We start from the raw sequence: 12,518 nt of genomic DNA, 5'->3' as shown, positions 1-12,518 counted from the left end.
GAAAAAGGCAAGGAAACATTCTCCCTTGAAGCCTCCAGCAGAATACAGCCCTGCTGACCTTGCTTTTAGACTTCTGACACCCAGAACTGTAGGATAAAAATTTGTCACTTTAAGCTACTGAATTTGTGGTAATTTGTTACAGCAACAATAGAAAACTAATACATAAGGCAGAGATGGCCAGAGTGGTGGGAAAAATGCAAGATCCACTACACACTTGCCTCTGAGAAACACACTTAAAATATAAAAACAGAAATAGGTAAAAAGCGTGGAAAAGATATACCATTCTAACACTAATCAAAAGAAAGACGGAATGGCTATATTAATATCAGACAATGTAGATTTCAGAGGAAAGAATATCACCAGGGATCAGGAAGTTCATTTCAAAATGATAAAGAAGCCAATCCATAACAAAGATATAACAATCCTAAATGTTTATGCACCTAAAAACGGTGTTTAAAAATAGGTGAAACAAAAACCGATAGGAGAGACAGACAAATCTGCAATTAGAGTACAAGATTTCAATACCTTTCTCTCAATAAATGATTGAACAAGTAGACAGAAAATCACTAAGGAGATAGAAGACTTGAGTAATGCCAACTGACCTAATTGAAATTTATGCTGCATCCAACAACAGCAGAATGCATATTCTTTTCAAGAAACGTTTACCAAGACAGATCATATTCCACATGCCATGAACAAGTCTGAATTAATAAAAAATGATTCGACTCATGCAAAGTATGTTCTCTGATTACAATGAAATTAAACTAGAATAATAGAAAGAGGTCTGAAAAGCCCCCAAATTTGCAAACTAAATGATACACTTCTAAATAATCCACAAGTCAAATAAGAAGCTATAAGGGAAATCTGAGCTAAAGTCTTTCTTTAATATCTCAAAAAATATTAACAAGAAAAAGGAAATTAGAAAGTATTCTGAATGCAATGAAAATGAAAACAACATATCAAAATTTGTAGGATTCTCCTAAAGGTGTACTGAGAGGGAAATTTATTGTACTAACACCTATAAGAAAATAAGAAAGGCTTCAAATCAATGACTTTAGTTTCCACCTTAAACTACAGAAAGAACAAATTAAACCCAAAGCAAGAGGAACAAAAATTTCAGAGCAGAAATCTATGAAATAAGAAAATAGAGAAAACCCAGTGATTCCAGAGCTGTTTTTGTTTAAGATCAATAAGGTTGACTACTCTGTAGCCAGACTGACCAGTAAAGAGAGATATGCTAATTACCAACATCAGGAATGAGAGAGGGGACATCATTACAGATTCTACAGATGGTTTATTTACCATTAGAAAAATCAATATAATTTGCTATGTTAAAAAAGAAAACCATACGATTATCTCAAAAACTCAGAAAATGTATTCTTGCAAATCCAATATCCATTCATTATTTAAAACAAACAAACTTCTCAGCAAACTAAGAACAGAAGGGACCTTCTTCAGCCGGAAAAAGGAGATCCAGGAAAAACCTACAACTAACATCGTACTCAATGGTTAAGAGTCTGAATGCTTTTCCCCTAAGACCCGAGAAAGACAAGGATGTTCACTCCTACCACTTCTGTTAAACACTGTACTGTAGGTCTTAGTGCAAGATGAAGAAAAACAGTGACAAATAGATTGGAATGGAGGAGGTGAAACTGTCTTTATTTGCAGATGAAATAATATATGCAGACAATACTAAGGAAATCTATAAAACAGCTACTAATAAGTGAGTATAGCAAGGTTGTAGGAATACAAAGTCAATATCTAAAAAAAAATGGTATTTCTACATAGTAACAACAAACAACTTTGAGTTAAAATTAAAAACCAATACCATGTACAACAGTATCAAAGAATACGAAATAGTTAAGGGTAAATCTGACAAAAGGTGTGCAAGACTTGTCTACTAAGAACTATAAAACATGGCCATGAGAAATTAGAGAAAACCTAATAAATGGGGCAATATGTCACATTCATGCATCAGAAGACGATACTATTAAGATGCCAGTTCTCCCTAAAGTGATCTACAGTTTTAATCCAATAGCAATCACGTGAGGCTTTTTTTTTCAAAGTGGAAATTGCCAATATGATTTTAAAACTATTTGGAAATGCAAAGGATCTAGAATAGCAAAAACAATTTTGAAAAAGAAGAACAAGGTTGGAAGACTTACATGACCTGCTCTCAAGTCTTACTATAAAGCTACGGTAATCAACACAGATTGGTATTGGTGAAAACACAGACCTATAGATCAATAAAACAGAATTGGAAGTCCAGATATGGACCAACACACGTAAACCTAATTGATTTTTGACAACAGTAACAAGGCAACTCAATGAGGAAAAGATAATATTCTCAACAAATGGTGCAAAAAAAAAAATCTTTACCCTCACATCACAATATACACAAAAGTTAACTCAAAATGTGTCATAGGCATACATGTAAAAGTTAAAACTATGAAACTTCTAGAAGACAGGAGAAATTCTTCGTTTGGGTTTTGGCTTTTTGTTTTTTTTAATTTCTCAAAGTACTGTGACTCTGAAACATGCATTAAATTTAAGTGCTAAAATTTCATGCACTTATATGGGGTAAGGTGGAAGCAAATTATATTGACTCCATTTTGAGAATTTAGAGTTAGAATGATCTCGCTAAGATTAGTGTCTAAAGTTTCCTTACTGAAAATATTTTAGAGATACCTTCATAATTTTTCTGCTCATTGTAAGGAACTAATATTACCTAGTGATTCATAAGGATTTATTGTAATATTTTACTCCAAACTGTGTATTTGTAGATTTTCAAGGTTCATGTTCCTCTCATTGTGCAAAAAGAAGATCAAAGTGAGACTTCTGCCTTTCACTGTTATTTTTGTTTTGTCGTGGAATGTTTAGAACAAGAGGAGAGCAAGTTCTGGCAGTTTATAATTTGGCTCACCTGGAGCAAACCAACGAGGCGGCCCTCTAACTACCAAATTAAGGTCTCTACTTAATCAACACTTGGAAAATTGGAGAGGGATTTTATTTTTCTCCTTCCCATTTACAATCATCCCTTGGTATCTGCAGGGGATTAGTTCTAGGACCTGCTGAGAATACCTAAATTCAGATACTCAAGTCCCATAATCAGCCCTCTGTACCTGTTCAACCTCAAATTCAACTAACCTTGGATCGTGCAGTACTGCATGTATTTACTGAAAAAAACAATCTGTGTATAAGTGGACCACTGCAGTTCAAATCCGTGTTGTTCTAGGGTCAACTGAACTTTGAAAACCACTGGATCTTATGTTGCTTATGATTCTAAGAATTTGTACATTATTCAGGAAATAAGCTTTCAACTCAATTAGCACAACTTTTAAAAAACTAAGATACAATTAACATATAACATTATGTTAGTTTCCGGGGCACAACATAATGATTAGATATATGTGTACACTGTGAAAGTATCACCACACACATACTTTTCTTCTTGTGATGAGCACTTTTTTTTTTTTTGATGAGCACTTTTAAGATTCATTCTCTTAGCAACTTTAACATATACAGTACAGTATTAACTGTAGTCAGCATGCTCTACATTACATCCCCAGGACTTATGACTGGAAGTTTGTACCTTTTGACTAACTTCACCCAGTTCACCCAAGCCCAACCCCCAGCCTCTGGCAGTCACCAATCTGTTCTCTGCATCTAGGAGTTCACTTTTGTTTTGTTGTTATTGTTGTTGTTTTAAGATTCCACATCCAGATAAAACATCCAGAAGAAAATGTAGGAGAAATTCTTAGTTTGGGCCAATTATTTTAAAACTAAGGTGTAAAAAGCATCAAATTAAAAAAAATTGATAAACTCTACATGATAAAAACTAAGTTTTATGCACAATCACAAGAAAATGCAACCACAGTAAGAGAGAAAGAACCTCCACGTGTCCAATACTAGTGTGATGAGTTGGAGAAAGTCCCCATGTTTCTACAGCACTGGGGATTTTCCAGTGCTCCAAAGGAACAACATTACTTTTCTCCTATACCTCTTTCCAGATCAGCAGTCTCATGAACAATCCTTAATTACCAAAAGTGCCCAAGGCATGGGGTACTTATAACAAAAATTGTATTGAGGGTTTCCCTGGTGGCGCAGTGGTTGAGACTCTGCCTGCTAATGCAGGGGACACGGGTTCGAGCCCTGGTCTGGGAGGATCCCACATGCCGCGGAGCAACTAGGCCCGTGAGCCACAACTACTGACCCTGCGCGTCTGGAGCCTGTGCTCCGCAACAAGAGAGGCTGTGATAGTGAGAGGCCCGCGCACCGCGATGAAGAGTGGCCCCCGCTTGCCATACTAGAGAAAGCCCTCGCACAGAAACGAAGACCCAACACAGCAAAAATAAATTAATAAACTCATACCCCCAACATCTTCTTTAAAAAAAAAAAAATTGTATTGAGTGCCCACTAAGATAAGGCATTCATTTAATCCATAGCAATCCTATGAACAAACCAAGGCACAGAGCGATAGTTACCTGCCCAAAGTCATATAAATAGTAAACGGTAGAGCCTGAAGTCAAACACAAGCCATTTGATGCTAACAGTCTGTTCTTCGCTACAAACTCAGACTACAATGCTTCCACGTATCAGACGTGTTTTCTTACATTACAACATGCTGATGGTGAAACCTATGTTATCACTATGTTCTTTCCCTTAGGCTGCCTCGTGATAATATTTTAAGAATTGAATTAAGCTACAAATGACATACTTTCAGCTAGCAGACATCTTATAAATTATTACAATTTCTTTAAAAAGTAATTCTATTAGCTTAGATATCACTAAAATGGAATCCTTAAAATAGATCACTCTCCTTCTGCCTTCACTGAGTTTTATGATTAATTTAGTGCCTCTAAAAGAAAGTGGTTTTACATATTGAAACATTCTTTACAGGAAAAAGAAGTCTATTTGATATTTTAGTACCCAACATTTCTTTTTAACGTAAATTCCTTTCCTGCATATAAGACACTAAAAATTAATTTTGCCTCTTCTACAGAGACAAAAAAGAAGTCAAATACACATTTCTTGCACAGTAATTTACCTTGAAATCAACCTTCATGGTTAGGGAAAAAACAACAAAACTCTTTTGATAATCAATGCTACACAACTATTCACTTTCACCATTAAATAACATATTTAATCAGCTAATTAGATAGATCCCTACAAAGACAGAGCAACATTTATTTATCTCCCACGTGAGACACTACTGAACACCTGCTGCTATGTGCCAGGCACTCTTACATGTCAGGGAACAAACCAAACAAAAATCTCTACCCTCATGACGCTCACATTCCACGAGGTGAGACTGACAACAAAGAAGAACGTATAGTGTGTCAGACGATAATAAATCTCACGAGACAAATAAAACAAGGCAGAGGTTAGGAATGCAGGAACTTGCACAGGCGGTGGGGGTGGGCAGGTGAGAAGAGTACAGTTGTGTTTTAGTCTTTCTTCAAAGATCTTTAGTTGAGATCAGAGAGGAGAATATATAAATTAAGCTGGCGATGAGAAATGTGATTCACCTCCCTGCCTAATGAGAAAGAATTACACATAAGAGAGGGTGAGATTTAGGGTTAAGATGTCCCTTTAAGGGGAAAAAGGTCAGATGAGTCTTCTTCTCTATGCCCACAAAAGGGTTAGATAAATAAACCTGCAGGGAATTACATAGTGTTATTCAGTTACTTTTTATCACCTTATGCTCTCACCAAAAATAACAATATCATCACTTCCACCTCCCACTGATACACCGCTCTTTCCTCAAATAAAGTTATAAATCTGAAACCAATTCTATGAATAAAGGCTGGCAAAATTAGATGAAACAAAATACATAATTGTTTAAAGCATAAAAACTAGAAATAGCAAAATAATGAGAAAAAAATCACTAGGTTTCTAAAAAAAATTCAGAGGCATGAACACAAAGCCCTAGATTTTCAAACAAAATTTTTCTAACTGTTCCGGCGGAAATTAAACGTTTATCCATTAATTCATACAAAAGTATCAGAACGTCCTAATTTTAAACCAATTTGTCCTCTGGTATGAAAGTAACAATGTAGATACTTTTATTGTTCTGCTGGACGCGCCTAATAAATTGCTACTCATATGAACTAAAGGCTAAGGGCTCTTTGAAAGTTTCAGAATTGCAGAGGAATCAAACAAAGACTCTTTTAAGTGCATTAAGTGCCCCCCATGAAGAATTTCCTTTACAAGATCCCCGATATAATCTGTTCCACTGTTTGCCACTGTTTCAAAAATATAAGTCCCTCCTCATTTTAAATCCACGTCTGCCTCCCTCAGTTCTTACCTGTTTTAGTTCCCCCCTCAGTTCTTACCTGTTTTAGTTCCCTTCTAGAGAAAACCAAAACAAGCTGATCCTCCCCCACCACAACCTCTCATAGGCAGCTGTCAATCCCCTCACTCAAGGCTTCTCTTCTCCTGTTGAAACACACCCAACTCCTTCAAATATTTCCCATATGACATCACCTACTGTTTTAGATGCATGTATCATTTCATTTAAACCTCATCTTAACTCTACATGTACAATGGTACAACTTAATTTCTTCACTTAAAAAATCCTTATACAAATGCCTAAGCTTAACAATTAGTCTCTCTCGATGAGGCATACGTCTTCATCTTTTGCTTGTAGACATGATTTTCTGAATTTAAATGAGGTTCTCAGAAATCAGTATTGGCATTACTTAGTTTTACTTATTTTTCAAAGAATGGGCCATGACATGCACAGCTATTAGTAGATTAAAAAAAGGTCACACAAGGCAATTAGTTTGTTTAGTATCAATGCATAAAGCAGGTTTATTCAAGCTGTGGCCAACAGTTCATGTGGGCATGCTGGCCAGAAATGCAGATTCCTATACCACTGCAGACTATGGAATCAATCTCTGGAACGAAGCCTGGAGAGCTGTACTTTGAGGAGCAAACTACAGAATCCTTGGATACCCTGGGATTTAAGAAGCGTTGTTTGAAGATTTATATTGAGTTTTTGCCTCCTAAAAAAGACACCAAATATCTCACCTGTAATCCAGGAATAAATCGACTATCCTTTTCAACCACCAGAAGTTCAGCAACACCGGCATTGAGAATGGATCTTGTGATTCCCCCAGGCCCAGGGCCCACTTCATAAACATAAGCATTTGTCAGACTGCCAGCTTTCCTTACAATTTTATCTAGAGAAAAGAAAGTTTCAGTCGATTACCTTGGCAAATTTCAACATATGGAATTTAAAAAGAAAAATAATCTACACCAATTCTTATCAGCAATTACTCAATCAACTAATCTTTTATATATAATATATTGAATATTTATCCTATTATTTAACGCTCAACCTAAACCAACATATAGGGGCCATTCAACATTCTACCATATAACTGGTGAATTGTACCAAACCCTTAATAAAAATAAGATTACCGTAACAAATTTCCTTAACGTAAATTTAGCCGACATGGTCTTTCTCTGCCAAACCAATCAATTCCTATGAAGAACTGCCTGGAAAAGCACGCACCACTTCTCTACAGCTGTTGAACGCTGAATACCTGAATAAGCAAGATGAGTTTCACGCTCAGAATTTCCAGTGCTGCAAGTTAAAACTCCAGAAGCAGAAAGTGCTGGCAGTCTCTCTTTTTACTAGCAGGCATCTGGTTGGTGGTCAATAGGGCAATGGCAACAAGTTCCTAGCTGAGAGGACTTGCAGAAACTTGGATTCTCGGTTATTTTCAGGAAAAAGTGACATTTAGCAGTGGAGGCTTTTTAAGCTTTGCAAACGTGCAAGTTGATATGAGAAAATTCATTTTTTAATTAATCGATCTAAGTAAGCAGACCTTAAGAAATCATGGAAAAGCAGACTACTGGGGATTCACTGCAATCAACCATCACTTCTGGGAAAACAAACAGCAGACTGGTTTTATTGACTGAGATATTAAAATCCAAGCAGTTGGGCTTCCTGGGATAGTGGAAATTTAGCCACTGAAAACATACCAGCACTCCATCGCATTGTTCACTACAGTCTCATTTTTGCTTCTATTATTGATAACCAACCCTTGTAGGCTTAGAGGCAAAAACAGGCTCTCAACCATCCAAAAATAGTTTTCTCTTTAATGGGCGCCAGGAGAAAACTTGCACCCACTGACCACCTATTTGTTACAGGTGCTTTACATGCTTTCTCACAGCAAATCCTTACAGCACATTAACTAAGAACTACTATCCCAGTTTAACTTCTCTACACTTCCTGGTTTCCTTGTTTATTAGTTTATTTGGGTGAGGTCACCTAGAAAGCAAATGGAAGAGAAGGGACTCCAGCTCAGGTGTCAATCCTAAAGCCAATCCTTCCTCCACTAAAGACCAACGCCTCTCGGAGGGAACAGAGAGTCTGCATTAAGCACAGGTATCGTGAATTTAATATTCTCTTTTTTTTTTTAATGGAGAGCTACCACAGTAGGTAGGACAGTCGTTCCACCTTCAACTTTTCAGAAACATTCAAATACAAATGACTATCAGAGGCACTGTCAATTCACTACGCTTGGGTTTCCATCTTGCTCTGCTCACACCTGAGCTTCTCACCTCACACAAGCACCTTAATTTCCCTTCACTTTGGTTCCTATAGAACAGGGAATAATAGTACCTAGATTCCAGAATTTATTCCTAAAGGTGAATAAAGACTCACATGAAAAAATGTACATGAAGGACTCTTTTGGAAATTTAAAGACCTGTATTTTCAGTCCTGAAAACGGTGCTCTATACCTAGAATGTGCCTTATGACTAGTAGATAAAGGTTGGTCCTGGTTTACTACCAGAAGCAAAGAATCTGAGAGGTGGGTAACCTTTTAAAGCTCTTATAGTAGAGCTCTCCTCGAATTAAAAGATGAGAAAACTGAAACCACGTTAAGCTATTTTTACCCAGTTATACTGCTACTGGCCTGTCCACACTGCTATTCTATGTCCAAAAGATAAAACATCCTATCCATGCTTTGTGGACTGTACTTCATTTAACAGAAGATGAACTTTCGGGGTGTGATTTACTGATCCTTTCAGTTTCTGAAGAGGGGCCAAACAGAATGAAATACCAAAACCTCAGAAACGTGAAGTACTCCAACCGTGAACTAGTGGACACATTTGATATACATCGTATTATTGAAGTCTCAGCTTTTAGAACGACCAACACTCAGAAACGGTGGTAGCGGTTAAACGAATATACACGTTTGTCAAAATGTATCACACTGTGCGCTTCAAACAGGTGAATTTTATTGTACTTTAAATGTTACTTCAGGAATGGGAATGTAAACTGACTAAAATGTAAGCTCCTTGGGGACAGGCTTCGCCTTGCTCACTCGCATATCCCATCTTCAGCTCTAGCACATAGGGGCTGGTTTAATCTAAAATTCTCAAGGATTAGACTCAACAGGTAAACGTTTAAATAACGAATCCCATGAAACTGACACTCTTCCGACACTGTCACTGATAAAATCCCTGCTCTAATTTAACTGCATAAAAAGCCAATCTAGTCAACACGTGCGGTGTATTTCGTATTGTTAACACACCGAGACTCGAATTCCAAAACCGCCTTTCAGGAAACGCGAACCCTTCTACGCCTAGTGTTTGCTCGGCGTCCGTACAACCTGCCTTCAAGAGCCCACGGCAAACACCCCTGAGCAAACAACGCATTCCACCTCTCCTGGGCGGCGGGACTCCGGAGTTCTTTCAGTTCAAAGCGGCAGAAGAGCCTGACTTAAGTCCACTACACGCCTGTGCCTGTCCCCCATCACCCGCCCGCAGGGTCCGCGCGACCCGCCCCCGACCCACGCCCCAGGGACGCGGGGGGAAGACATCCGGGGAGCACTGATAAGCCATCCACCTGTCAGCCTCAAGTCCAAGAGAAAATTCTGGGATAGCTGCTTCACGGCTTGCAGTCTAAACAACTTAATGATTTCTCGAATCGTGGGTAACGGCGGGAGTCGGAAAGTGCCGAGCGTCCTGGAGGCGGCCATGAGCCCCAACCCCACAGAACAAGTCTCACGCAGGTCCTTCCCCGCGGTTCCTTAAGTGAAGGTGGGCGAAGAGCCGGGTAGCACTATGGCCCGCCTCCGGGCCTGCCTTATTGGTCAGACGTACCCCGCCGGAAGCGATGGGACGTGAACAGGAAGTCCAGGCGCACACATGGCGCATGCTCCCCGTCCGGTTAAGCGCGGTGAGGTCTGGGTACACGCTGGTTTCCGCACGTGAGGGCGGGGGAGGCGTCTACGGCGCCGGGCCTCTAGTGGTTGGGCGGTGGCCGGAGCGGCCCGGGGCGGGGGCGGGGCGAGGCGGGGCCTGGGCAGGAACGGGGGGAGGGTCGGATCCGGGGATTGGTGGATGAAGTTCTCCAGGTGGATGGGCGTACCTACAGCCTCGCTGTGAGGGGTCGCGGGTGATTAGAGGCAAGACTGTTGATTGCTAATAAGTCTCTTATGGTTAGGTGTTTTTAGAACCTCAGCACTGCAGGTGCGGGGTAGCAGGTTTCTAACTTCTCTTGGCCTTATTGTTACTATTTTTCTTTTGATCTGTTAAGTGAACATAATATCTGCTTTAAAATTGTGGCGCTGAGAGAGGTCACCTGGCGTGTAGGTCCAGAACGTAGAGCAGTGCATGCTGTGTGGTAAAGCCGCAGTCAAAGATGGCAGTTACTGCTATAATCATCTGGCAGGTGAATGCGGCCCAGAGGAGTTAAACAACGTCAGCACAGCTTGTTCGTGAGAGAGCCAGAGTAGAACCCAACTCCTGTCCCTTCAAAATGTCATCAATTAGAAAAACCGATTTGTTTAGTACTTTAGGCTTTAGGAAGTGTTTTCGTGTATATATAAAATACTTGTTTTTGAACCTTTCGCTAACAGTGTTGTGAAATAAATAGGGTAAATATTACTAGCCTTCGTTTAGAGCGGAGGAACAAAAACTTCAGAGAGGTGAGATATCCTAATGAAACTCACAAAGCTAGAAAACTGTAGAACCCAGATCCAATCTGTTTCCTGAGGCGTGTGGTGGCTGCTTTCTGCTAATCTGCCTACGAATTGAGTATTGTTTGTCGCCTCTTGCATAGCTCCCCAGACTTTTCTTATTGCCCCTTCATCCTGCAAGCCTCTCTTTGTAGCAACTGGAAAACGAAGGATGAAAGGGAAGGAAAATTAAACATGATAATACCGATAATAGCTAACATTCACTGAGCTTTTCCAAAGTATCAGGCTTCACAGCCGAGTGCTTTAGGACCATCATCTCCTTAATTGTTACAAAAGATTAAGTCTTAGAGAGGTTCAGCAATTTGCCCTAGGCTGCCCAGATAAAAAGTGGTAGAGTCAGGATTTAAATTCACAATTCTGTGTCCAGAGCCTGCTTTTTAAGCAGTGCAGTGGAGAGGTCATATTACTTGCCTAGGACGGAAAACAACAAAGCAAAGAAAGATATTAAAAATCTCTCTGATAGATGGGAGAATTTAGCTTTTCTAACCGTGTTTTTTTGTGAATTGCTCATTGGTCACAAGTGAATGATAAAATTTTATATTTCTCAGAATAGTAAATTTAAAATAAATCTAATGGAAAGCCAAGTAACTGTGGGTATGATTTGGAAATGAGGAGTCCATTGAAATCCCAATGGAAAACCCAACCACCTGCTGTTATAGCTATATTAAAAGGAACTGTAAGATAATCTGATCTGAACTACCTCCTAGCTTTAGAAAATTGGGAAGTGACTCCCATAAAGGTGAGGTGATTTGCCCAAGGTGGCATAGAAATGTAGGCTGAAAGTCTAGACCCTTGATTCAGAGCCCTTACTTTCCACAGTAAGGGCTGGGAAGGTATTCATTCACAGTTATATTCATTGTTTCATTTATTCCTCACAACAGTCCTATGTGGATGGGATTATTATCCTTATTTCTGTGAAGAAATAGAGGGAGATGAGGTCATTTGACTTAGAGAGAAGACTTAACCTGAGTTCTTTCTTTTCTGAGTTCTGATCTTGTCCACACCCCTCAAGTATTAAATTATTTTAAAGTTAATTATTTAATTAATGTATGTTAATTTTAAAATAACCTTATTTTAAATATATAGAATATGAATATAAACTTAAGCTTATAGTTTTCATATGACTAACTAAAACACAATTACAGTGAATACATATTTAAAGCTACAAAAGCAGTACAGATGATGCATGATGTTAAATCACTGTTCTTGATGCAGACTGGCAGGATTCTGTTTTTTTTAAGTTCAGCTTTGCCAAATGCTATAGTGTACCACGTAATGATAGAATTTTCTCATCAGTTTTCCGGATCCAAACTACCACCAAATCTTCGTTCAGAAGTTTTGCCATTGTCGCTTGCCTTTGTCTTGGAGGAATATGAAAGCTACATGTTAAGTCAGCTTGTGTCTGTTTTCATTAGCTTCGAAACAAACGAAGTCCAATTACTTGGCACTAATGCTGTCATGAGTACACATGTTGCATGGCAGTTAGAAGGAGGGTATTCAGATGATCCAGAATGTGCT

The 12,518-nt window shown here is 38.9% G+C and overlaps 1 protein-coding gene across 1 annotated transcript in view; it reads right to left on the bottom strand.

The window, feature by feature from the left end:
* The window catches only part of TFB1M (transcription factor B1, mitochondrial), a 56,861-nt gene extending 46,817 nt beyond the window's left edge, over positions 1-10,044 (bottom strand). The window contains exons 1-2 of the mRNA XM_065888962.1: positions 9,866-10,044; positions 7,033-7,184 (exon numbers count right to left, since the gene is read on the bottom strand). Coding sequence (XP_065745034.1) covers positions 7,033-7,184; positions 9,866-9,998 — 285 coding nt within the window. The 5' untranslated portion in view covers positions 9,999-10,044. The remainder of the gene's footprint in view (positions 1-7,032; positions 7,185-9,865) is intronic.
* Between the last annotated feature and the right edge of the window lie 2,474 nt (positions 10,045-12,518).

The sequence above is a fragment of the Phocoena phocoena genome, chromosome 12 (genome assembly GCF_963924675.1).
Source record: "Phocoena phocoena chromosome 12, mPhoPho1.1, whole genome shotgun sequence".
NCBI lineage: Eukaryota > Metazoa > Chordata > Mammalia > Artiodactyla > Phocoenidae > Phocoena > Phocoena phocoena.
The sequence above is the reverse complement of the archived record's forward strand: the minus strand, read 5'-3'. Positions and strand labels throughout refer to the sequence as shown.